This window comes from Vulpes lagopus, chromosome 21, assembly GCF_018345385.1.
Source record: "Vulpes lagopus strain Blue_001 chromosome 21, ASM1834538v1, whole genome shotgun sequence".
Taxonomy (NCBI): Eukaryota; Metazoa; Chordata; class Mammalia; order Carnivora; family Canidae; genus Vulpes; species Vulpes lagopus.
Genome location: NC_054844.1, coordinates 6,091,048 through 6,118,258, shown reverse-complemented (window position 1 = coordinate 6,118,258; position 27,211 = coordinate 6,091,048). Strand labels below are relative to the sequence as shown.

The following is a 27,211-nucleotide window of genomic DNA, read 5'->3' as shown; positions in this document are numbered from 1 at the left end:
CCCTTTTAAATAAGACACCATTAAATTATGCGGTATTTGTACATATAGAAAACAAAAGTGCACCTTTTCTGTGGTCTGCAAGTTTAGAGTCTAAATAAAGCTGGTGGTCCAAGTTTACTGAGCAGTGGATTTAAACAATACAAAAACTATGTACCTTTAGTACGTTATATCACTTAAATTTGTATTTATTTATGACAAGTCTTCGATTCATCCAAATTTGAGGAGTGTTGCCGGGTTTTAGGAGGTCAATAACCTTTTTCCAAAAAGTATCAAAATAGTTTGGTATTTTGTGACTCAGGCGCATAATATTGCTAAGGCAGGTACTCTTGTTATCACTTAAATTTACAAAGCAGCAAACAAAGTCTTAGAGGAGTAAAAAAAAAACATGACATGGGCACAGAGCTCCAAATTCTACAAATCCAAGGAAAGTTTCCAGCTTAGTGCTTCATTTCGGAATGTCACTTCCTCAGCAGACCACACAACAGAAAATATATAATTCTTGCATTTAACAAAGTGGAAAGAACTGGCCCAGGCAGGAAGAGACCAATGAGAGATGATCCACATATATATTGTCCACCCCAGGCCACTCCCTGTCACTATGCACCTGAGCTGTCCAAGGAACAATGGAGCATAAACCCATTCAAGAAAGAATCAGATAACACTGTCACCATACTCACTGTGGGAAGCATCCAGAGTCCAGTGGAAAATATCCCAGGGTCCCCAATTTCTACTGTTTGGTCCTTGCTTTTTTCCTTTCCATTTGAATTGCAGTTTCTTTAACTGCAAAAATGGAAAACTTTATCATGATATATTTGTGTGTGTCTATGTATGCATGCTGCTTAATTAAAAAGGAGTGGAATATAAAGGAAGGGAAAAGAAATGTTGGGAAATATCAGGAAGGGAGACAGAACATAAAGACTCCTAACTCGGGGAAACGAACTAGGGGTGGTGGAAGGGGAGGAGGGCGGGTGTTGGAGGGGAATGGGTGACGGGCACTGAGGTGGACACTTGACGGGATGAGCACTGGGTGTTTTTCTGTATGTTGGTAAATTAAACACCAATAAAAGTTAATTAAAAAAAAAAGGAGTGGTGACAAATCTTTAATATCAATTAAAAGTGCTACCACATTTGGGCTAACATACCTATAGGTTCATGAGGAGAAGTCGGAGTATATAAGTGTGTGTGTGTGTGTGTGTGTGTGTGTGTATGCAAATATATGAGCTGGGGATGAGGACAGGCATGTTCCTGGCAATACAGACATCAGGGACCCAACATAAGTGATTTATGGGCACTTAATAGCACATCGGAAATAAGGGATAATAAGGAAGAGATAAATTTCTATTTCTCCATCTTCAAGTGCCCCGACCCATTCCCACTTTTGCTCCTGAGAAGTACATAGCACTGATGTACCAGTAAGACAATTTTTAAGACTCTCAAAAAAATATTAGGATATCTACAACCACCAATCTAAAAGAGATGCTCTAACAAATCATACCCCAGGTAAGCTAAGAATATGAATAACAGCTTTCAAGAAAAATGAATTACCAACATCTGACCTCTAAAGGAAGCAGAAATGTATGTGAAAAATGTACCAATCCAGTCTCAAACAAGAAGGATGAGGAAATGTATATTCTGGAAGTGTTCAGTCATTGGGTCTTGGGAAAGAACTCAATTATCAATGAACTCTCAATGGTTAAAGCTACTTGCTGTCAAAATAAACTACAAAAAGGCTCCTTCCCAAAGGAGACAACACCAAGAACAATAGTTTTTGTGGAAAATCTTAACTACCATGTTTACTGAACTGAGAAATTGAACTACAATGGGGGTTAAATGTCAGCTAGCCAGAGAAATTGGGAATTGCTGTGACAGGCAAGAAATTCAGAATTTTCATTCACAGAGCAATTGTATCATTTATGTGGAGAGTGGAAATTGCAGCTAATATAAAACCATCAGAAATAAATGAAATATATTTAAATGAAACATGGTTATCCTCCTTCACTTTCCAAGACTTTGTTAGAAATCATCTTTAATCATTTTCTCTTTAGGTCAGGAGACTTAGGACCTATGAAAATATTGTTCTTTAGTTTTGAACATTAGAATTCTAAGGCTTCCCAAGGTCATACCCTAAGATCTGACTAATTCCTCTTCTTCTTTGTAAGATTCTGTCTATATAATCTATGATACAAAAAAGTCTATCTTACTGAACACCAGCAAACTTCTTGGATAATTTAGTCCTGAGTTTAACAACCCAAGTCACAACTTGACTGACCACTAAGTGCATTAAATTGACCCATAACACAATTTTTTTTCATAACACGATTTATATGGCTTTTTAGAAACAGCATAATAGTCCATCACTTAACATTAAACAGCATTAATTGACGGAAGCTTTATTTTAGTCACCATAATAACCATGAGTAATTAATGAGTGACTTAATACACTATATCTGGCACAACAGATGAGCCAGGTCTCAAATCTCCCTAGTGTGAGCCCATTTCTCAACCATCCATCTTAAAACTAAAAATCTGAAAGTTAACCCAGCCAAACTGTCTGCCTTCAGAAAGGGAAAATATTGTTCTCATTCACCCATCGTACTCTTGCTACAAACTCTTAAGAATTAGAATTAAAAACATGGATTTTAATTTTTCATGCTAAATGACCTCCTTTTGTGCATCCAGTGGGTGCCTTGGCTTGAAACACTGCTCTAATGCACCCCCTGGAAATTGTAGCAGAGGACAAATACTTTTATTCCAACATGCTAATTTTGTATGCTATAAATTATTCTACTTTTTAAATTACCAAACATGTGATTAAATAATGTTTAGAGTACTAATATACTCACCTTTATTCATTAAGAATAAACACTATTTTTTAAAATGTCAACAAATGATCTTCATCCTCTGGAAACTTCAGAGAAAACCATTCTATCTTAACTAGAAACGTCCTTTAGCAATTACTCAATATCCTGTGATCTTTCAAAAACTGAGCTGGGCATCCCATCTTTTAGGACTGACATACACACAGCTTTCTCTAAAATTAAAAAATGTTTTGCTTGTTAATGAAGAGAGAATATTTGATGGGGCAAATCTGTGTCTCAGAGAGATTTCCTTTAAAATTCACATAAAACAAAATCACCTCCTTTCTGAAACAGTGAAATAATGTTATTGTATGGAATGGGAAAAACAAGCAATCATCATTGTAGAGATAATTAAAGTACCTTGGATTTCCAAACATTCTTAACTCAATACATAGCATAATGAGCATGTTTAGTAAAAGTTGGATTTGGCCCTGAGCTCAAAACTTAATTATCCCAAGCTTAAGCCCTTACTCATTGATCATCCTCTGATTTCAATTCTGAAAAAATACATTTCAACTGGAATTAGTTTCTCTAGAAACATTCCTAAAATGCATATATTACTCAGCACTTGAAACAACATGGAAGTATCTGTTTCAGCAAGCATGAGCATGCCATGTAAATTGTATTTTTTTAATTATTAATAGGTTAGAGAATGTAGCCCCTGACTGCTTTTCTCTAGAAAAATGTCGCATAAACCAAAGATTCTAACAGATACTCAACTCTTTACTTAATTACATTGAAACTGCTTAAGAACACCAAATAAAGTTTCACTGTCATTTAAATCACAGCTACTTTATCCATTTTTTAAAAAGGAAGGGTTGGATCACTGTAGAGATAACTTATACATTCTTAGAAACATCTTTGTAGCATTGTGCTATTCAAGAAAAGGCTATATTGACTCATGTGTTCTTGTGAGGGTTATTTTATTTTTTAATTTTTTTAAAGATTTTATTTATTTATTCATGAGAGACACAAAGAGAGAGAGAGAGAGAGATGCAGAGACACAGGCAGAGAGAGAAGCAGGCTCCATGCAGGGAGCCTGATGTGAGACTGGATCCTGGGTCTCCAGGATCATGCCCTAGGCCAAAGGCAGGCGCCAAACCGCTGAGCCACCCAGGGATCCCCTGGTTATTTTATTTTTAACAAGAGACATTACGAATATTTTTTATATTTATATAATATCTCTCAGACAAAGCATATGAGAAAACTTTGGAAACAACATCTTGCTTTATTTCTCGATATTCACAGGTGGAAAGAAAAAATTAAACCACACAGTATTTGGTACATGAGACAAATGAGGCAATAAGAAGCAATGCAAATTACTGAAGATAGCTTATGGTTCCTCCTCTTATAATACAATAAAGTTTTCCCTTGATAATTGAGGTCTGAAGATGTAAAATAACATTATGTCACAGGGCAAGGGAGGAACAGAACCAGAAATAGAGGCTCAGTGTTCCATGGGGCTGCAACATGACTGCTGCTACATACAGGATGTACTAAAGATCCCTACTGAAAATGTCTCTGCCCTCAAGTCTTCAAACTCTACCATAATACCATTATTTTTTTAATTGAGCATCTGATCCCCATGGAGTCTTTTTTTAAAGGATAACTCCTCCTCTGGGGATAGATTATGCAGCAGCCTCCTCTACTTGCTCCTCTGTTCCTCATTATAATGAATAATGTATCTATTCATATCTTACATTGATAGGACACATTAGCATTTACCAAACATGTTAACCTATATCATCTCATTTAATCTACACAATCCTATGTGCTATTATGTTTCCATTTTAGAAATGAGCAGTTTAAAGACTGAGAGAGCCTACACTGCCAAGCAAAGTTCCCGGTCTCTCTTTATCATGTGACATTACACTTTCAGCATTCCATCAGTTCAATAAACACTAGAGTCCCTATCATGTGCCAGCAATGGGACATGGAATCATCAATGAATTTAGGGTTGCTGCCTCCGCCCAGAGATGTTGGGCAGATCCCTTGGCATCTAAGACAAGGGTAGCAATATCATCCCTACCTAATTCTCCAAGTAGAATAAAGCAATATAATTAATGTGGAAGTGATTTGAAAACTCCAAAGAGAGCTAAACAAACTGGAGGTGTTGCTATTTGCACCTTCCTGGAAATGAGGGTGTCAGGTTGCCTTCAACTTGATAAAAGTAAAGGGCTACAGAAGGTTCTACCTGTCTGATAATAGATCTATTAAGGGACAAGGGAAGGAGGATCAGCAAGAGCAAACCTCCTTCCAGACATGATGAAACCTAAGTTCTCCATTGGGTGAATGATCTCTAGATGCTAAAACGGCATGAGGACGGGGGCTCTGAAGTACATCTGCACAAAGCCGAAGTTAACAGCAGAGTTGAGCAGAAACACCATAGGATTAAAAGGTAGTGAAGAGAAGACCTAAAGGTTTTAGAGATGGTTCAGATCTGAAGGAACTGCCAAATTTAGTATTTACTATTCAAAGCTAATACCACACCAGGAAATAAAAGGGGACATATGTTTGATTCATGGTGGTTCATCAATTCTAAGATTCGTTTTCTTTTTTTTTTACATTTTTACATCTCTACAGTTGGAATGAATCAATACAGTGGCATATCATAACTGTCTATAGCTGTCTTTATTACAAATATGTCAAATAACAGTGCATCTTAAAATTGATGGTACATTAAAATCAGTTAATTAGTATAGGATATTTTCAATGACCTGTTTTGAAGCCTGTTCAAAGGGGTGCTTTCCAGTCATGCAGAGTAACCATTCTGTCTTACCTGCATAGGACTTTCAATGGACACACTCTATTCAGCCTCAGGGTTAACCTTCCCTCCACACTCCAGTCCAGTGGGTTTTTACAAATCTAGATTAACTGCAGGAAGTAGCAGCCAGTTTTCCTATCCAGTGGCAGTGGCTGGGATCAAATCACATCAGCTCCCTGTTCTTGAGTCCTCTAATTGTCCTCCCTTAAAACTGACTTGCCTTCTTTTTGAAGTTTTGTGCAGTGCAAAGCTTCCATTATAGCCCTGTCTGTCTGTCTCTGCTTCAAGAACAACATTCCAAAGCTGAGTTCTAAGAAACACACTCAGAGTTGTGAATATCATGGCTCCTTTGCCCACCATTGATGTGGTTCTAGCTCTTTCTCATCCTTCTTTGTCAAAGTTCACCCTACCCCTCTTCTGATCACAACAGAAAAATCACAGGAAGCCTACCTCACCTCATGATCTACTTTCAGTAGCAATTTCTATAGCAAAAGAAAGAGTCATCTGCAAATCTTACAATCTGGACCCATCACAATGCAATACAATTCTATGCCACCCCATGCATTTGTCATATAACACACCCCTGTCATAAAGCATGTAACCCTGTTTGGTCTGACATAAAAAGCTTGTATAAAATAAGATATTTAAAGTAAAGAAAAGAGAACCTCTGAATCTCAGGAAGAATCCAAAGGAAATGCACCAGTAAGTCATAAAAAAGAAGAAAGAGAAAGAAAGAAAGAAAGAAAGAAAGAAAGAAAGAAAGAAAGAAAGAAAGAAAGAAAGAAAGAAAGAAAGAAAGAAAGAAAGAAAGAAAGAAAGAAAGAAAGAAAGAAAGAAAGAAAGAAAGAAATGTTAACCACATGTAGAACTATGTGGGAAAGTCTTTGTAAAGAACAACTAAGAATTGCTTTGTCTTTTCATATGAAAATCACTTCTAACACCATATTATAACTATCAAGTTAGTTGATGCCAGACCACAACACTGTCACACACACACACACACACACACACACACACACACTCGTACACACTATCCTTTCTAAGAGGCTTAGACTGTGAATGAAAAATACAGTTTCAAATCAAAAACAATTTAAGCGAATATAATCAATTACTTTACTCCCTGGGGCCTCATTTCTTCCCCCCCCCCCTTTTCAAAGCTTAATTCCCCACTGCTTTCATAAGCCAAATTCCAAAGGCCTCTCCTTGGGATCCTACCTGAGACCAAACTGTGAATTCATTATCAAAATTCAACCCCAGTGCATTTCCTTGCACAGAAGAAATAGTACATGAATTTCACAGAAAACCAGATTCTTCATAATTTTATCTTGTATTTGTTATGCTATTTAAAGATATCCCACAGGAAAAACCTCCCTAAAGACCAGTTAAACAAGAGACAAATAACCAGTCAAGATATTCCTTGATAAGATCCTTAAAAATTATCTTTAATTGATGCCAATATGAACAGATCATAAAGTGACAGAAGCAAGTAAAATTGCATAGATGAAAACTATGCGCTTCAGTTAGGTTCTCAATTCATAACATTCAATGTCCTCTACCTGACATATTAAACAGTTAGGGCAGGGGAAATGCACAGCAGGTGAAAATGAGACACATCCTTAACTCAAGGTGTAAGCAACTGGCAAACTCAAGAAATAAAGTAGTGCTTTTTCAGCTTCAATGGTTTGTTGTCCTGATGGTGCACTTTAAATTAATACTACTCAATTTTTAGTTTTTAACCTTGGTAATACCGTATCTTTAATGTTAGAGGTATGTCATATACAGTCCATGCTGTTGGCTTATGGCTGCTGCCTAAACAGCTCCCAGACAGTGCACTGAAGAGAAGAAAGGTGTTTCTACAGGTTTTGGAGAGGAGACAACTTTTGACCTGAAATATTTTGCAAGGGGTCTTTTGTGTTTTGTTTTCTTTTCCTTCCTCACACCATTTCTTCTTCTTCTCTGATTATGGTACAAAACTCTTCTATACTCTGTGAAGTCTCATGTCATAAAAAGTAAACTCTTAGTTAACTCCTACATAAAAATCACTAGGACTAGGGCTAATCTCCTTAAAGCTAATAGTCCTGAGGTCTGCAGGGCCTTACCCCTTACATACACATTGGATTTCCCAAGAAAGCCCGTAGTCATTTTGCCTGAGCAAAGAGACTGGCATTTGATCCCAAGACTTCTGAGACTTACAACTATACCCTGAATGAGTTAGCACAGTGACCCAAGGTAATGGAACAGTTTTGGTTAACAATTCAGCTCCTGTCCGCTTCTTACAAAAATGATAAATAGTGTACATTCTTCTGAAGTTTACCTGAGTCATGCTGAACATGTTCGCGTATACCCTGAAATTCCATGATATAAATACAAGTATTAATATGCCGCATGGTGAATAAGAGGCCACCTCCTGAGATTGCAATTCAACTTGGGTTGTGTCTGGTTTAAAAATTTTTATTTGTTTGTCTTCTTGAAATGAACATAAACATGGAAAGACTTCATCTTTTCTTGACAAAACGGGGAGGTAAAATGGCTGTTTGGCAGTTTATATTCTTTCTAACAATTCTATACTATGGATGGTTACCACCCACCAATTCTCACCTCTCCCAGGAATGAGTCGTCCCTGGAAGAAAATGGGGAACTGCCTTCTGCTGATGTGCTCTTCTTCCTTTTTGTTCAAGGCAATCTACCAAACAAGGAATTCAATTGTAAAATTGTTAAAAAGTATGCGTTTTGAGGTCTCCTATACTAAATGGGAGGGTCAAGAAACTATTTTTACTGACTCTTCAGATGTTAACTAATTTGAAAAATCTGTAACTCTACACAACATAAAGAAGACCTTTTGTGGACTAAACCAAATTTCTAATTAAAGAAATCTGCTCACTCACCATTTACATGTTGGTCTCTTTGTTTTTTTAATTCTCAAGTGAGATTTAAAGATTAATAATCTCAAGATTATGTCACCTGTGCTTTGGTTCTACCACAGTGGAATCTAAACCTGTTGTACAATTTCATTTTAGAGAAATGACTATCAGATATATTCCAAAAGAATATGCCATCGGTTCTTTTGATTTTGCTAGGCTAACTCACTAACACACTCCCCATGAACTGCTTTAACTGGTAATCAGTACTCAATTCTCAAGGGTGGAGCGAGGGAGGGCTGTGCACAGATGGGGAAGGGGAGATGCAAAAACAAAAAGCTTTCCTGGCTACAATCTGTCTTCTCTAAATCTGAGGACAGAGGGAATTAATGTCTTTGGTCTCTCAAATTCAGATCACTTGAGGTGAGTTAACCACTTCAGAGACGCTGGGATGGCTCACAGCCCTGGTGGGACCCAACCCTTCCACTTGCCACCCTATTGAACTAGGGCCCTGAAACACTGGAAGAGCTGAGCTATGGATATTAGCATGTCAGAAGTCAGAAGTCTCTCCTTCTGGAGAAAACAAGTATTCAGGACATGAGCCATTAAAGCTCAGAATCAAGGAAGGGGATCCAAAGGTAAAAAGCCCAGTAAAATAAATAAAAGGAAGTAAACCAAAAGATAGTCATTCCTTAATAGGCAGTTTTGTTTAAGTGCACCCTCAGGTCTACAAAAACATTTCAGCACATTACAGTGCAAAGGGTAAGAGCTTTGTCAAACTTCGCATGCCTATGCTACACAGATAGTCCCTGTACTCCATTCCTACTGACTTGGTTTCAATGAGCTACAGATGGAAAAGCAGCATTCATTTCCCCCCTACCACCCAAATTCATAACAACTCATCCCTGATCCCAGGCTGACAGGCTCATGTATGCAACACTTTTTCCTGTAACACATGCAGAAGAATCCCAGTCCAGCAAATCTACGAGAGGTATACCAGGTAGCCAAAGCCAGTCTTAACAGTCTTGGTCCCATTTTCTCATCCTCTGACCCATCCATCCCATAGTACTGAGTGGATTATTGCTGTTGACGGAGTGCAGCGTTTCAAGTTCTGTGTGTCCTAGACCTCAAAGTCTAAATAAAATATCAAGATATCCCCAGAAATTTAGGGGAGGTTGGCTTTTTTTCCCAACTGGAGACTTTAAAGCAGGTAGGTAGGAGAGGAATGGCCAGGATGAGTCAAGGTTCAAAAGAGAAGGAAACATCACAGGGGAGGGTTTAATGCCCTGTGGTCAGATGCTGTTCAATCCTTGGCCCCATGTCTTCCATGATGTTACATCAGTATTACAGATTCACAAACCACACAGGAAAATAAAATATCCATGTTCTTTCTTTCAACTGAGTCAGCCAGCCTGGGTGTTACTCTAGCTTCTTGATTTATTGCCTCACTGCTAGTTCTAGGATAAGGTGGGGGAAGGGATGGAAGTAACAGGGAAGATTTCCAGAAGAAGCAGGACAGGAATGTAAGGTGGGCAGCAGCAGGTAGCCACATGCTAAGTGCAGAATGAAGATTCCCCACCTCGGTGTCCTTAAAAAGGCTGTGAGTGCCTCTCCATTGGTGGACAGCTGCTGGGCCCCAGGGGCCTATGTTATGTGGCTCTGTTTCAGCTAGACCCAGGGTCCCCACCATTCTCTGGGTTGGGTGCCTAGGGCAGCAGAAGTTAGATGCTCAGCCTGTGAAGTGACTGCCAGGTAGGAAGATCATAGGAGCATCACAGAAAATATCTGAAGGGAATGGGTCAGGAGGGAAGACCCAGAAAAGGTTATTAGGAATTCAGCGTTCCCACATCCACACTGATGCCTGAAAAGATCAGACAATCAGAGATTTGCAGAGTCCTGTTGCTAACAGAGGAGAAATAAGGAACTTTGCAAGGAATGCTACACTGGACCTGAGGAAGCCTTGCATGTCCAGAGAGGCCCTCCACAGGAAACAAATTCCCAAAAACTTTATATTGCCTTCTGGTGGAGGAGAGGGAGAAAACAAGTTCCTGGTTCATGTCCACTTCGAAGATGGGTCTCAGGTCCCAGATCAGGCTGCCAAAGGGACCAAGTCCAGTGGATGGCCAGAGAGACAGCACCCTCCTGGATCTCTCCTTTCCCGCGTTTAGGATGGTGTGGTCTTCTCACAGTGGTGAAGTGAGACAGGGAGGGTGGAAAAAGCAAAAGCAAAATATCTGTGCCTCAACTCTTCCTCCCTTTTGTTACGTAACTTCTCAGCTGTATTAATGGAGGCACTTTCTACAGTTCACTGTGGGTACAGGATAAAGGCACTAAGCAACTATTAAATCAATTGGTTGAGTTTCTTCAGGGAGCCTCAAGGGGAGGGCTGAAGTCTCTACAGACTTCAAATCATGACTGCAAAAGAAATCAGCTCTGCTTTGGATGCATACAAGAGATAAACATGTTCATTTACATCCTAAGAATGCACCAAAAAACATGCAGTATTGCACCTTTTTTGTTTGTTTTGCTTGTGTTTATTTTTAGTTAGAAAGAATATTTGTTCTTAGGTGTTGCTATATATACCTTGATGACTTACTTAGGTTTCCACATAGCTTCCCTTTAAGGGATGGGCATATTGGTCCTCTCTCTGCCTACACCTGCACAGAAACCTGACATTTCCCTGAGCAAAGGCAGGAAAATCAACTGAGTGTCCCCCCACCCCCCACCCCCCACTATTTCTTTGGGCCCTTCATCCCACAAACTTGTAATTTTTATGATTTTAAATTTTCTTTTTTACTGAAATCATGCATTAATTAATTCAAGGTACACTTTAATCAAATAGGCCATAATGCTGAATAAGAGAACATGCTTTGAGCTCCAAAAAGTTATTGTTCCCATCTGACTAACATATGCACTTAAATACAGTACTTTATTTACTAATAAAATAGTTAATAAATGAAGGAGTGCACTTTTGGTGAATGCAAATGAAAAAGGATCTATTTCTAGAAGAGTTGATTCCAACGTAAGCTTATCCTCTATTGTCTGAGTTAACGTTCTTGGCATGCGATTATAAAATAAATATGATCAGATTCAAACATGCTTACATTTAGCTCCACTTGTGCTCTCTTGCAATAAGGAAGCAAAGGTTTTACATCCAGTTCTGGAGGCCAGGGGTCAGGGTTCAGGACTGGTGAGAAAAGACCTGTGTTTGGCTCACCTGCAGTTGAAAACTTAGCAGCACTGCAGATGAATCAATTAATATAATTCAGTTATCTTTTAATAGAGAAACCTCTATTTCTTAGAGAATAGTTTGAATAGTTTGGATTAGAAGGGGAATGGGGCAGAGGGAAAATCCCTACAGACCAGGACCAATATCAGATTTATAAGGTGCTTTATGAACCAGTCTTAAATAATTTTGCATGTGTGTGTGTGTGTGTGTGTGTGTGTGTGTGTGTGTGTGTGTGTGTGTTCACCTTGTAATATACAGTTCAGTTGATCAAAATAAAAACAACATTTGTTCATTGCCCATTTTGGCTGATATGTCATGTTACATATAATACATGAGATGCACTATTTTAAAAGTGCTGTGCATTTTGCAAAAGTTTTATAATGGAGTCCCATGCAAATTTAAATTTTATATTTCTAAGTGATCATCTGGTTTTTAGTTCAAAGAAAAAAGTTAAAGAAGCCAAAGGATTAAAAATCTCTCAGTATAAGGAAGCATATGAATCTAATTTTACCTAGACTAGCTCATGGACTGAATTGTTTTAAACCAGGTTTAGAAAATACACTTTCTTTTCTCATTTTTTAATAAAATGAAAATAGTTTCTTTTTTTCCTGAATCTTGAAAGCTTCTGGTTCCCCATCTCCAAAATCCGCAATGCAACAATGCATTGACAGTTAAATAGAACATACAGAGACTATTTAGTAAAGTATCTACAAACAGCGACGTGGGTCACTAGGGTTTTTGTTCTTTTGTTTTTGTTTTGTTTTTTTGTTTTTGTTTTTGTTTTAAGTCTTTCAAGCTGCTAAGTGGGCCTTTTTTTGTTAGTTTGCTTGGCTTTTTAAACATCGGTCAGTAGCTTGCTCTTATTAACGCAGTTTTGGTTAGCTGTGGTGCAATTGCCAGTTCTGATATTGGCCTGTCTGTAATGGGCTATGCTATTATTCATATCCTCTTCGATCTCCATGTACTCAGATTTGCTGATAGTAGAGGAACTGCGCCGACTGAGGTCACTGTCAGAGGCTAAGTTAGGGGAGCTAACGTGGAGCAACTGAGCCTGCTCTTCCCCCTCAGTTTCTCGGTGGTAGAAATAGTTGAAATTGGACACAATGACAGGTACGGGCAGGGCAATTGTCAGCACACCAGCGATGGCACACAAGGAGCCCACGATCTTGCCTCCAATTGTCACAGGGTACATGTCACCGTATCCTACAGTGGTCATGGACACCACCGCCCACCAGAAAGCATCGGGGATACTGGAGAAGTGCGACTCAGCTTCTTCCGCCTCGGCAAAGTACACTGCGCTAGAAAACAGTATGACCCCAATGAAGAGGAAAAAGATAAGCAGCCCTAGCTCTCTCATACTAGCCTTAAGGGTCTGGCCCAGGATCTGGAGGCCCTTAGAGTGGCGGGAGAGTTTGAAGATTCTAAAAACCCTTACCAACCGGATGACCCTGAGGATGGCCAGCGAAGTGGCCTGCTCACCCTTCTGGTTCCCCTCCTGCTCGGCTATCTCGGTGCCTAGGGTGATGAAATAGGGGATGATGGCCACAATGTCGATGAAGTTCATGATGTTTTTGAAGAAGTCTGTCTTGCTGGGGCAGGCGAAGAAGCGCACCACCAGCTCAAAGGAGAACCAGATGATGCACAGGGTCTCCACGATGAAGAAGGGGTCCGTGAAGATGTTGGAATTGTAGATAACCGTGGTGTTGTCGATGCGGTGCACGGTGCCTGTGAAGTCCTTGTCATCCTTCAGCTCAGGCAGAGTCTCCAGGCAAAAGATGACGATGGAGATGAGGATGACCATGACGGAGACGATGGCGATGACCCGGGCTGGCCCGGAGCTCTCCGGGTACTCGAAGAGCAGCCACACCTGGCGCTGGTACTCCTTCTCGGGCAGGGGGCGCTCCTCCTCCTTGATGAAGCCCTCGTCCTCCCGGAACTTCTCCATGGCCTCCTCGCCCAGCTCGTAAAATTTGATCTCCTCGGAGAACATGTCCAGGGGCACGTTGACCGGCCTGCGCAGGCGGCCCCCGGACTGGTAGTAGTAGAGGATGGCGTCGAAGCTGGGCCGGTTGCGGTCGAAGAAGTACTCGTTCCTCAGGGGGTCGAAGTAGCGCATGCGCTTCTTAGGGTTGCCCAGCAGCGTGTTGGGGAACTGCGCCAGGGTCTTGAGCTGCGTTTCGAAGCGCAGCCCCGAGATGTTGATCACCACGCGCTCGCAGCACTCGTGGTCGTCGTGCTCGGCCGGCCGGGCGTAGCTGCCATCCTGGGGGTGGCCCGGGGCGGCCGAAGCCTCATCCACGTTCTCTCCAGACATCACCGTCATGGTGGAAGCAGGGCGCGGGGTGAGTGATCAGGAGAGGGCCGGGGGTGGGAAGCAGCAGCAGAGGAGGGGTGGGGGTGGGGGGGACCCAAGCGCCCCCCCCACCGGAGTGCGCAGCTCCCCCCCGCTCAGGGGGAGGGGCTTCAGAGCCAGCAGGTGGAGCGATCTGTGACTTCGCCTCTCCTTACCTTCCCCTCCACCCTGCCTTTTACTCAGTTTGGAATCCCCCTCGCCTGAGGCCCCGGGTGCAGCTTTTTTGCCAAGGGGTGGGGTGTGTGTGTGTGGGGGGGGACGGTTGGTTGGTATTTCTTCCTGCCCGGAGGTGCCTTAACGCAGTGCCGTTCTAGCGGACCGGGCCATCGCTTCGGGGGTCACCCTGGCCTCCCCTCCCCTCCGTGAGCCCTCCTAGGACCGGGTGCAGAGCCAGCGCAGCAGATCCCCTCGCCTGTCACCCCTCTGCTCCTCCTCGGCTCTCCCCCCTCCTACCCCTCTTCGCCTGCCGCCTTCTAAGCTCCCACCAGGGCGATCGATGGACGCTGCAGAGAAATAGAAAGTGATACGGGGGTAGAGAATCAGAAGCATTCAGATGGGACGGACCTACAGACACCGAAGAGCACAGACCTCTAGCTTTTTTAGAAAGCACTGGACTTTTGCGAGGGGTAGCACATACACGCAGACAGACACACAGAGACACCCGGAAATCCAAGTTTGGGCTCTTCCATCCCACTTTCCCCAGTGCCCAGCAGCCGATCTGTTTACAACTTCGTTAAACTAAAGATCGGGAAAGCGCCGAGAGACGCCGGGGGAGTTCCAGGTCCCAGGCAGTATCCCCACAGCCCCGGCCTCCCCACCCCGCACCCCTACCCCCACCACTGCAGCCCCGGACTGGGGAGCCCCCTACCTGGCCGGCCGGCTTGGCGCAGGGGCGGCGCTGAGTCCGGGGAGCGCGCGAGTCCGAATGCGGCAGGTCGCCTTTGCGGTACCGGGGCGGGAGCGGCAGCCCCAGCCGCGGCAGCATCCGAGAGGCGCCGGGGCAAAGTCGCAGCCCTCGCCTCCTCGTCCTGCGCGCGATCAGTGGGACAGGCGGCCGAGCGAGGCGCTACGGAGGAAATGTCCGCTCCCTACCCCCATTCTCACCGGTTGGCAGCAACCTGGAGACGCCGTCCTCTCGCTGGTGCAGGCAGTTCCGGAGGATGCGGGGCGGAAAAGCAAAATGCCACCCTCTCCGGAGGCTCGGAAGCAAATGACGAGAAACAGCACTCTCGCCCCCTCCTAACACCGTGGGAGCCCTTGATTCGATCCTGAAGGAGGCGGGCGAGCGAGAGCCTGGATCGACATGGCTCTCGGATCCCCTCCGCTCCCCGCACCCCAGCGTGGACCTCGCCGAGGCTGCGTGGCGCGCCGGGAGCCGTTAGGAGCTCCGAGTGGGGCAGGGTGCGTGCGGCAGCGGGTCCGCTCGGTCCATTTCTGGGCGCTGCAAGATCAGCAGAAACCTGAGAAAGCGCCTGGAATGCGGAGCAGCGATTGGCCCACTCGGGCGTGGGTTGGGGAGGGCGGGGGAGGGCAGGAGCGAGGAGGTAGATGGAAAATATGAGGGGGTGGCTCGGCACAGGGGGGTTGTCATTCAGTTCCCACCCTTGCCAACACAGCTTTTTCCTTCTCCTGCCAGAAAAGTCGACCACCGATCTACTTGCCTTATGGTGCACAGACCCGCACACGCACGCTCCCTGGCCGCGACCTTCCCCGGGAATTGCACACTGGAAATGGTCAGGTCCGACGCAATGCAGGCGGCGGTGTTCCTGGCAAAACTCCTCGGATGGGTTTGCGTTTGTGCAGTCCCACGGTAATAGGCTTCTGCCGCCGTGCTCTGCGTGCCATCCTGCCCCTCCCGCAGGGGTCTCTCTGCAGGGGTGACCTAGCTTGTCTCCGCCGTTCTGGGAGAGATGTGTACTTTGGGGAGAGCTCTGCAGTTTAGGATCACCCGCGTTTGTTCTATGTACTGTTACGGCAAGACGGTGGTGCTAGGACTCTGTCCCTCCTTGACCTAGGATGGGAGTTGGAAGTTTTCTTACGGTCAGATTATTTTGAAATACGGAGAATGCGATTTGTGGGCAACCAAAGGCTTCGTGGGTTTGTGGGGTTGTCTGCCAACTTGGTGCTAATTGGGACGAATCTGAGAAGCGAGTCGCCTGCCCACCTCCCACCTACGTCCCTCCTCCCGCGGGCCCTTTTTCTCGGCCTAGGGCCTCCACAGAGCCACTTGCGAGGCTTGCAACTTCTTCAGGAAAGGGTCGGTACAGAGGCGCAGGGCAGCAGGAGCCGGGGGCGTGCGCCGTGCACTCGGAGTGCGGCTGCAGCTGCTCCCCCAGAGGCGCTGCGCGTTGGCGCCCGCAGCGCGCCAGAAGGCAGCCAGCAGCTCTGGTACTTCTGCTACGGAGTCTCCAAGGAGGATGCAAGAATCCGGAGTCGCCTCTGATTGGTTCCCCTGCTGCATCGGGACCACCCTTCCCACCACCGCGGATCGCATTGCTTCCCGCCTACACCAGCCACCACTTTAATCAAAGCCAAGGATTGTATCCTCCCCACTCTATTGTGGCTAGTGGAAAGCAGGGGCCTGTGCGGGGCTGCGCCGGCACTGCAAGGATCCTGGGTACGGAACTAGTTAAATCCCTCCTCCAGATTCAGACTCTAGCATTCCTTTCAGAAAAAGAAAAGTACTTGTTCGCTCCACTCCTCCAGATCCATATCCTCAGCTTTTCTTTTACGAACAGTGAGTTCTCCTAAATTCTTCCGTCCCATGTTAAACGCTGCCCTTTCCCCACCTTCCACACACAATATTCCTGCATCCTACTAACTCCAGGGTTCCCTGCCTTTCTGCACTACTGTTTTATTACAGGGAGGGAGGGATGGAAGGAGGGAGGGAAGGAGGGAGGGAGGGACGGAGGGAGGGAGGGAGGAAGGAAGGAAGGAAGGAAGGAAGGAAGGAAGGAAGGAAGGAAGGAGCTATCCACTGAAATGCTGTCAAGTTCCCTGTTTCTGCTGTTCCTGCTGCGGCTGTTACAGCCCCATGGGACATGGTGCTGCTAGATGGGATGAACATTTTCTGACCACGTCCCAGCCGTATTTGGCTTCCCTACCCGGCTTCTGTACCTCCCTCTGCTGGTAGCCCCCTTCCTCTTTTTAAACAGTCTCTAAGACTGTTATCTCCCTAGCATCATGTGGATTCCGCTTGTCCCAATTCAACATTTAGAAATTGTCTAACTAGAAGAGGCTTGCAGACTGCATGGGATCCCAGGTTCCTAAACTCAGGGTTTTATTAAGAGGTTTTTTATCCAGAGGTTTACACCTTTCCTAGCAGATGTGTTTACAGCAGGACTGGACCTCCAAGGAATGAGAAGAACATTATTGAGCTAGAGACTCATCATTCATTTCTTTTTTTAGGGGAGGGGCAGAGGAAGAGGGAGAGAATCTTAAACAGACTCCAGAGCCCAAAGGGGGCTCAATTTCACAATCCTGAGATCCTGACCTGAGCCAAAATCAAGAGTCAGCCGCTTAACTGACTGAGCTATCCAGGCACCCTGAAACTCATCATTCTTGATGCAAACCCACCATTGGTAGGGATCTAAAGAAATGTATTCACTCAAATATTTGCCTCAGTTCTGGCTTTGTGTCACTCCTGTTGCAGCACTATAGATATAGTAGTAACTATGACATGTGAGGTCCCAGAACTCATGGAGCTAACGTTATGGTGGGAGAGACAGACAATAAAAAAATAAACCACACATTACAACGTTAGGCAAGAAAAATAAAGAAAGGGGCCTATGGAGTGACAGATATAGATCTGTATGGATAGGAAGGGCCTTTGCAGAAGTAACATTTGAACAAAGAAATTCAAGAAGAGGGAGAACAAGGAGTAGGAAAAACAGAAACAGAGATGTAAGAGCAAATGCAAAGATCCCAAGGCAAGGGCAAGCTTAGCATATTTGGGAAACAAATGAGTACCAGTATGGCTAGAAAAAAGTAGCCAAAGAAGGGTGTCATAGATGGTAGGTCAGAAAAGTAGTCAGAGACCAAATCATGTAGAGTCTTTTAGGACACTGTAAGAATATTTCATTTAGTAATATAATATGATTTGTCATTTTTAAAGGTTATTCTGGCTACTGGAAACAAGGTGTGAGATCGGAGGTTATTAGGTAGCACAGGCAACAATGACTGAAACAAGCAAGGTACTGGTAGGCTTGTGAGGAGTGGTTGGAATAGAATTAAAGTTTGAAAATAGGGATAGCAGGATTTGGGATGTGGGGAAAGAAACATTTCAAGAACATCTCCTAGGTTTTTAGCCTTAGTAATCAGGTGGATGGTGATGTCATTGACTGGAGGAGTGGATTGGACAGCTTCTGTCTCACCAGAATGTGAACTACAACAGTCTTGGGCCTTGTGTGCCTTGGTTATTACTGTATTGGACAGCTGAAGCCTCTCCTCAGATTCTCTCCACATTGCAATTCTTCTTGCCCTGTAGCCACTTGCCCTGCCTCAACTGCTGCTGGAACAGCCAGCTGTGCATGGGCAGCAAAACTCTGCCTCCTGAAGTTGACTACACTGCAAGGATTTGGATTTCTCAGGACTGGAAAAAGGTTCAGGTGAATAACACAGCCATTTGGAAGCATTAACTCAATGGACCAGTGGGAACTTGCCCAGTAGGAGATATGAGATATGATGAAGCCTGTAGATAAATGCCTTCTCTTTTAATATTTTCAGAGACAAACAATAACATAGTCTAGTGACAGGGCTGCATCTCTTTGTGGCTCATGAAGCAGTTGCAAGCTTGGTAACTTACCACCTTGTATTTATAACCTATCTTCCCCATCTCACTTCCCATTTTCCTTACTCTCATTGCATGGGGATCATACCTTCCATTGAAACATAAGTCTTGTCTTGGGTTCTGTTTTCTAGGAAACCTGAACTGAGGCAGAAACGAATCCAAACTTCAGTTTGAGACAAGTTAAGTTTGAGCTATCTGTTAAATATCCAAATGAAGATGTTGAGTAGGAAGCTAAGCATGTGAGTATAGAGTTCAGAGAGAAGGTCTGGGTAGACCAGGGATCAACATGTTGATATTTGGGCTGGATACTTTTTGGTTGTAGAGGACATTTTTGTTTTATTGTCCTTTGAATTTTAAGATGTTTGGCAGCATCCCTGGCCTCTACTCACTAACTACTAGTATCACTTGGTCCCAGTTATGACAACCAAAAATGTCTCTAGACATTGCCAAATGTCCCCCGAGAGGCAAAATCACCCCTACTAGGAACTATTGGGGTGAATGATAGTTAAAGCTAGAGCACTAGACTAGAGCACTTGGACATGAAGGTAGAAAGAAAAGAGGAAACGTTCAGGGATTGCACTTCAGGATATCCTAATCTTAAGACCTAAAAACATAAGGGAAGCTAATAAAGAATGACTGGTAAAGTAAGCAAACCAGGATAGTGTAGGTAGGATCTGTCAAAGCAAATGACTTGATGGGATGAGCACTGGGTGTTATACTATAAGTTGGCAAACCAAACTTCAATAAAAAAATAAAAATAAATCAGTTTTCCATATTTAAAAAGAAGCAAATGGGTAGTATTTTCAGGGGCTACAGATCAATTTTGTTAAATACTGCTGATCGAGTGAATAGAATGAGGAACTTACCATTGACTATTGGATTTAGAAATTTTGAATTGGTAAGAGTTTGAGAGAGAAGAACTAATAATAGTGGGTAAAATCAACTCTTGAAATTTGGGGATCGATGGGGAAAAAGAAAAATGGAGTAGAAGCTGAAGGAAGATAAAGTGTGGCAAGACTTTTTTAAAGATTGAGAGCTATTGCAATATATTTGTATGCTGATGGGAATGATTCAGTAGAAAAGGAAAATTTATTGATGCAGTAGAAAGAGAAAAATTAAAGCGATGTTCTTGAGAAGGCAAAAGGAGAAAGGGATCGAAGATCCGAAAGAAGGGATTGGCTTTGGAGAAGGACAGTTAGTCTATAGAAATGAGAGAGAGAAAGCAGAGTTCAGACACAAGGAATTTAGTAGATGTGGTTGTGAGAATTGGTGGACTTTCACTTATGGAATCAGAAGCAATTTTCTCAGTGAAAGGGAAACAAGATCAACTAAAAGTGAGGATGGAAAGGAGGTCTTGAAATATGAGGGAGGAACAGGGAATGTGAAATAACCACCCAAGAGAATAGGAAAGTGAAAGGATTAGGAAATGTAAAAGGATTGCCTGGCAATATCATGGGCTCCCTTGTAGTGAGGCACTATGCATTTCAGTGATCAGTCCCTGAGTATTTGGCATAAACTTGGAAGTTAGTCATAATAGAATTGGTTTTAATGATCTTTTATAGGAAAATGTCAAATTAGTTCTAAATATAGCCTCCTTCTTAGGATTGGTCTCTTAAGTGCTAGGTAGTGGTAAGGTAAGACATGATATGAGAAGTGGCCTTACCAGGCAAAGATATGCCATGTGAACTCACCTTAGATTCTGCTGAGGCCAGTGTCACAAGCAGAAGAATGGTGGTCTTCACGGTATGAAATATAAAGGTAAACAGTAATATAGAACAACTAGCAGACAGGAAGCAAAGTTCAGAAGTTCACCAAGGGTTTAAGGTGACAATAAATGGTATGGGTCCTCTTTTTTGTCAAAATCTCAAAAGGAGATTACACTGGAACAGTTGAAAGCCTCAGTTTTTAAATCAGAGATCAGTTTTAATTCAATCACTCAGATCTTAGACAAGTCACTCCAATCATTTTACTTTTTTTATTTTACATTTTTATCTCCTTATTTGTAAAATGTAGTGTCTATATCATAGGCTGCTGTGAGGGAAAATACAAATCGAGTACTGATCAATAGTGTCTGGCATTGAGTTAAAGTACAATGAAATGCCAACTTCAAGAAAAAGTGGCCAGAAAGGTCAAGAATCATTGTGTTAGACATATCTTTAATAAATATTCACTGAGAGCAGAGCAGCCCCTAGAAAATTCAAGAATAAGAGAAAAGAACAAATTTAACACCTATCATTCAGAATCCTTACAGCCAACTTTAGTGTTAAACCAAAGCAGAATAGCTAGCGCTAGACATTTCCTACCACAATAAGCAACTAGAAAACTATGTAAAAAAGAAAACTATGTAAAATACAGGATGCAGCACTGAGAAATTGAGTCCACTTGAGCCTGATGAACTCCCTGAGTTGAGGAGACAGAGACTGCAGTCTAGTGAGGCTGAGCTGAAAGCTATAAGGCAAATTGCTGAAAAGGAAGTAGTTACACAGAGAAAAAGCACCAGAAATCTGCAGGGAAGATCAAGTTTAATGAGGTGGGTGGCAAAATATGAAGCCAGAGAAGTTGACAGGAGCCAGGTCATGAAGCTCCTTGGTAGTCACTGTAGTTGAGCCCACTGGTTTCCTTTTGAGCCTCTAGTCCTCTGGTTTCCTTTTGAGCCTCCAGTCCTCTTCATTCTCCTCAGTGGAATTATCTTACACATAGTCATGTGCCTGAAGAGAAGCCAACTGTTCCAGGCTCTCTCATGAGAAATTGGCCCATGATCTAATCCTAGCCAAAGAGATATGAGGGGGAAGTCCATTGGAGGGCTTCAGGGAAAGACTTCCTCAGAGATAAGAAACAGCTGTAGAAAGACTTTCTTTTCATCTTCTTGATGTCATTTCTGGACAAATCATTACTATATCCATCTTGTTACTAGCCCAAAGGATTAAGCCAACACTGAAGATTTCATTGCAGAAGGAGAAAAAGAATCCAGATCCTGGTGACATCATTGAGCTGCTGAATCAATCAGCCATGAAGCCTTTCTGCTATGGAATTTTCTGTTACAAAATTCAAATTTTTCTTATTGTCAAGTTAGTTTGAGTTGAGCTTGTTCATTAAATATAATTAAAGAATTTCTCATTAAGGATTTTATTTTATTTTTTTAAGATTTTATTTATTTATTCATGAGAGACACAGAGTCAGAGACATAGGCAGAGGAAGAAGCAGACTCCCTCTGGGGACCCGTGATGCAGGACTCAATCCCAAGACCCCAGGATCACAACCTGAGCCAAAGGCAGATGCTCAACCACTGAGCCACCCAGTGCTCTTAATTAAGAATTTTAGAGAAACTTGCAAAATATTATGGATAAATTTGGAGAAATGGTTTAGATGAAGGAGTTCATGTCAGTCACAACTATTTCTGATAATTGAAGTGGAAACTTAAACCCAAATGGTTTAAATTTAAAAAGATGATTTACTGGCTAAGAAAACCAAGCATGTTGGGAACAGATCTGAAACTTAAGAAAAGGCTATATCTAGCATGCAGAGTTTATGGCCAGGATCTATTTATTTTTCTTTCTCCATTTCCCTTTATGAATGCAAACTCTACTCTCAAGCATGGCTGCCAGGCACTCCAGAGACTGTATATTTTGTGTCTTGTAGGAAATAAATCCAATTCTCTGACGGCTCTGAGAGCTTTGGAACTAAGTCTTAGTGACCCTGATTGTCCTGACTGTGTTGTGTTGTTACAAAGATGTGTTGTTACTCATCTTTGAGCCAATCACTGCAACTTGGAAATTGGGATGTGCTGACTGGATTAAAGAAATCAGGGCTTTCCCCTGGAGATAGGATGTGGTTAATCTCACCCAAACTATGTGGTGGAAAATTCCTGAGTGCTAGTGAAAAGGATAAGAGAGAACTGTACATTAGGGAGACAGGGCGGGAGGTGATAGAGAGAGTTAAGAGTGGCTCCCTGGTCTCTGATTTGGGCATCTGGGAGAGAAATGCACATCAGAAAGAGAAGGGAGCACTTCAGGAAGGTCGGTTAATACAAGCGATAGAATGAGATGTAGGTCATTGGTTGTCTTAAAAAAGTTGTTTCCAGGGAGTAGTGGAAACAGATGCCAGATTGTAGTAGTCAAAGAATGAATGGAGTGGGCAAGTGATGTTAGGACGACTAAGCATTCTTTGAAGAATCTTAGAAGTAGAAGGCAAGAGAGAAATAGAGGTAACAGCTAAACGGGATGGCAAGAATGAGGAAACTTTTTTGTCTTTAACTTAGGAGAGATTTGAAAATTCTTAAATGCTAAAGATGACAATTGAAAAAAACTATAAGGAAGGGTAAAATTGAATATGTAGGCTAGAAATGGGGTAATTAATGGAACAAGATCCCTAGGAATGATGAATAGAGCAATGCAGAGTACAGCTAGAAGAAGTAGTCTTAAGGAAGAGAAAGGGATTTGTTTTTCATTGTGATAGAGTGAAAAGAGGGGAAAACTGATGGAAATGCATTACTGCATCTGTAACAGGGAAGTAAATTCAGGAAACGCAGGGAGATTCCATCTGCGGTTTTCTAGTTTCTTAGTGAAGTAGAAAATGTTACCTACTAATGGACATACAAAGGGAGTCCATGAAAGATAGAAGATAGTCTCAAAGACGAGTGGGTTTGGAAAACATATGGAACCTTCCCATTTTGTCACATGTCATCTAGAAGGTGCAACAGTCTATGACCATAAAGACCCAATCTTTTTATGGTCAATCATAAATATAATCAGAAGCTAATGACTGGGATAATATATTTCTTAACCGTTGTCCATTAGATCACTTTCCAGTACAGTCAGACTCCACCTAAGTTTTAATATCAGAATTCATTTTTCCCCCAGTTGTCCCTGTTCTTCTTGTTCACCCCTCTGCCCTCCTTTCAGGACCCTGCTCCATCTTGCCTTTCTTCTATTTCGTCTCTTGTGTCTGAGCCTCTAGAGACCCATGCTTATATGTATCCCAGCAGGGCAATGGGATGACCTCAGAAAGGAGCACCTCAAGAAAAGCCAACTTCTCTCTTGCTAATGTTGATCATCTCCCATAGTGAACCAAATGTGCTGTTTTGGAAAAGGCCTCCTATCCCCAGAGATGGGATGGGAAAGGGTAAAGGGACAGCAAGAGCACCTATAGCTGGGTCGCAAGAAAGCATCAAGGCCCAGCTGAGGTCAGAAACCAGGAATTTGCAGAAATGCCAATTTGTGTGTTTGTGTAGGTTTTCTCCCAAAAAAAGCTTCAGCATCTCAAATGTTAAATAGAAAAGGAGATTGGCAGTATTGATGTTACAAAGAAGAAGAAGAAGAAAAGAAGAAGAAAGAAGAAGAAGAAGAAGAAGAAGAAGAAGAAGAAGAAGGAGGAGGAGGAGGAGGAGGAGGAGGAGGAGGAGGAGGAGGAGGAGAAGAAGAAGTTGTTAAAATGACATGATGAGATACAAATAGATTAGAACATCAGAACACAGATTATAATTTCTAAACAAAAATATGTATACCGGGAATGTTTACTTCTCAAAACATTCTGTGGTAAAAAAAAAAAAAAAAAAAAAAAAAAACATTCTGTGGTAAGAGTGCACTTGCCTGATGGTATAGTGCTTGAAGGCCTCTATTGTCCCATTTTCACCATGTTGTGGCAGACCCAAAAATGTTTTCAGAGGTAAAATTTCCCCTGCTCTAAACATTCCTTTAACCCTATAACTTACCAAATTGCAGTCACAAAACATAATATTCATGAAAGATTGTTGGAAAGACATAAAATATGGACATTTTTTTCCTGAGCCTCACTGTCCAACCTGATAGCCACCAGCCACATGTGGCTTCTACAATTAAATGAATTAAAATAAGAGTTAAAATTCAGTTCTTCAGTCCACTGGCCACATGTTCAGTGCTGAATAGCCACATGTGACTGGTGATTGCCATACTGGACAATGCAGATACAGAACATTTCTTCCATTGCCCAGAGTTCTGTTGGTCGATGTTGCTTTAGGCCTAGTCTCTATAAGGGAAGTCTAGGGTAGCCTAGGCCTAGTGTCCAGGAGGGCAGCATGGTTTGTGTACCTCGTACAATTGCTTTTATGCCTTTAGCTTACAATGAGGAACATCCTCAGAAACAACCTATAAACTGTTTTACCACCTATAAAGTCATGGTGGTAGCTATGTGAGAACCTTGTGAAGGGTATCATCCACCATATTATATGGTGTCTTCTTTTATAAGAGCCTCTGAAGAAATCTTATTTTCAGCATCAGACTTATGAATGACTCTTAAACATTGCATTGTGATTCTTAAAGCTGATTCTTTTGCCTTATTGTCTCTAGCAAACTTAGAGCCATATTTGTAGCCTTCTTTCAGCAACCAAATAGGACTCCTGTATGTGTATGTGTGTCCATGTGTGTCTGTACGCGTGTGTGTGTTCTGCCTTCATTTCCTTTTTTAATTTTTTTAATAATAAATTTATTTTTTATTGGTGTTCAGCTTGCCAACATACAGAATAACACCCAGTGCTCATCCCGTCAAGTGCTTCCCTCAGTGCCCGTCACTCATTCACCCCCACCCCCCGCCCTCCTCCCCTTCCACCACCCCTAGTTCGTTTCCCAGAGTTAGGAGTCTTTATGTTCTGTCTCTCTTTCTGACATTTCCTACCCATTTCATCTCCCTTCCCTTCTATTCCGTTTCACTATTATTTATATTCCCCAAATGAATGAGAACATATAATGTTTGTCCTTCTCCGATTGACTTACTTCACTCAGCATAATACCCTCCAGTTCCATCCACGTTGAAGCAAATGGTGGGTATTTGTCGTTTCTAATGGCTGAGGAATATTCCATTGTATACATAAACCACATCTTCTTTATCCCTTCATCTTTCGATGGACACTGAGTCTGCCTTCATTTCCCTTCACAACTTACGTTATACCTCTGAGTTGCTTTACTTTTTAAACTACCTAAATCCTTCCTGCCATGGAAATAACATAGAAGTAGATAGATACATTATATGCATGTGTATATATATATATATATATATATATATATATATATATATATACATGCATGGGGTTATCTTTCATTTACAATTCAGATATATGTCCTTGGGTTGAGAACATTAGTAAAAACACAGTCTCTTAAATTTAGCTCCTTAAGCACCCTAACTCATTGTTTCTGGTATCTTTCTCACCCACCTCTGCACAATGGCCTAAACCACTACTTTGCTGTACATAACAGATCAGTCATAACTGAGATTTCAGTGTCATATGACAAATTTTAAACCTATATCAGAGTATTAGATTTCTGAACACGTGTCCTATTGATATGTAGCTGTTGCTGGTAGTATAGACAGAACAAAGATCTGGCCTGTATTGTGGCAATTGTAATGATTTCCAGTGTGAATGCAATGTGTTTTTATGAATATTATACAGTTTTTTAAAAGAAAATACAATGATATACAAGAAAAATACTGTTGCTCTGACTTCATACAATGGAAACTTCTAACATGCTACTCTCAATTCTCTCACTGATTAAGTGATATACATTTTATCCACATGCTGCATTAAGGCACAAATAAGTACCTTTAATTAACCAGCATAGAGATAGGGATGTCATAAAATTATTGAATTCAGATTTTCCAAACAAATTTTGCTCCTTCTCATAAGAAAAAAAAACTCTGAATGGATTGCACTTTTCTTCCTTTTATTCCTCATATCAATTAATTCTTTTCAGTACTGAATACTTACTAGCTGTATGTCTTTTTACTGTGGAGAGGCACCAAAAAATGTGTCGTGCATACTCTCAACATATGTATAATCTTCTTTGTTAAAGACGAAACTTATATAAATGTAAAATGACAGCCTCTAAAGGCAGTCAAGTAAGCGGTGCAATCTAACATGTTGCATCAGGACAGCCAGCTGGGCAGTTTTGAGGAGCCATGGTCGTCAAAGGATCTGCAAAGCAGAAGAGAAGGGTGCAATTCACAACATTGGGAAGGCCAAAGCAAAGATGCAAACATGGGAATGTCTTGTTTCAGGGGACAGTGGACAGGTCAGTCTGGTGAAAGCACACTCAAGTGGAGATGCTAATGAGCAGTGGAATCACCAAATAGGCAGGAGGAGGGTGAAAGACCAAAGAGGGGACTGCGAAAATCCAACACACTCAATAATTCACCCTTGAACAACCAAATTTAATCAATACTACATCAATTGTTTTTAGCCTCAGAAGGAAAATAAAAGCCAATTTGCAGTTTTCAGTGATATAGTAAAAGAAGATAGGTTCATTACAGCATTTATCATTCACAACATAGTACTGAACTGTTCTTTCGTTTTTTTTTTTTAAAGATTTTATTTATTTATTCATGAGAGACAC

The 27,211-nt window shown here is 42.1% G+C and overlaps 1 protein-coding gene across 2 annotated transcripts; it reads right to left on the bottom strand.

Moving 5' to 3' along the window:
* Positions 1-7,043: 7,043 nt before the first annotated feature.
* On the bottom strand, positions 7,044-26,784 carry KCNA1 (potassium voltage-gated channel subfamily A member 1). Of its 2 annotated transcripts, XM_041736860.1 has the most exons (3): positions 26,587-26,784; positions 14,931-16,073; positions 7,044-14,565 (listed from the first exon to the last, which is right to left on the bottom strand). In XM_041736860.1, the coding sequence occupies exon 3, from the start codon at positions 14,030-14,032 to the stop codon at positions 12,545-12,547; it is 1,488 nt and encodes a 495-aa protein (XP_041592794.1). In that variant the 5' UTR covers positions 14,033-14,565; positions 14,931-16,073; positions 26,587-26,784; the 3' UTR covers positions 7,044-12,544. The 2 variants fall into 2 exon arrangements, with proteins under 2 accessions (XP_041592794.1, XP_041592795.1); XM_041736861.1 differs by lacking the exon at positions 26,587-26,784 and having other exon boundaries at positions 14,931-16,086.
* Positions 26,785-27,211: the final 427 nt, after the last annotated feature.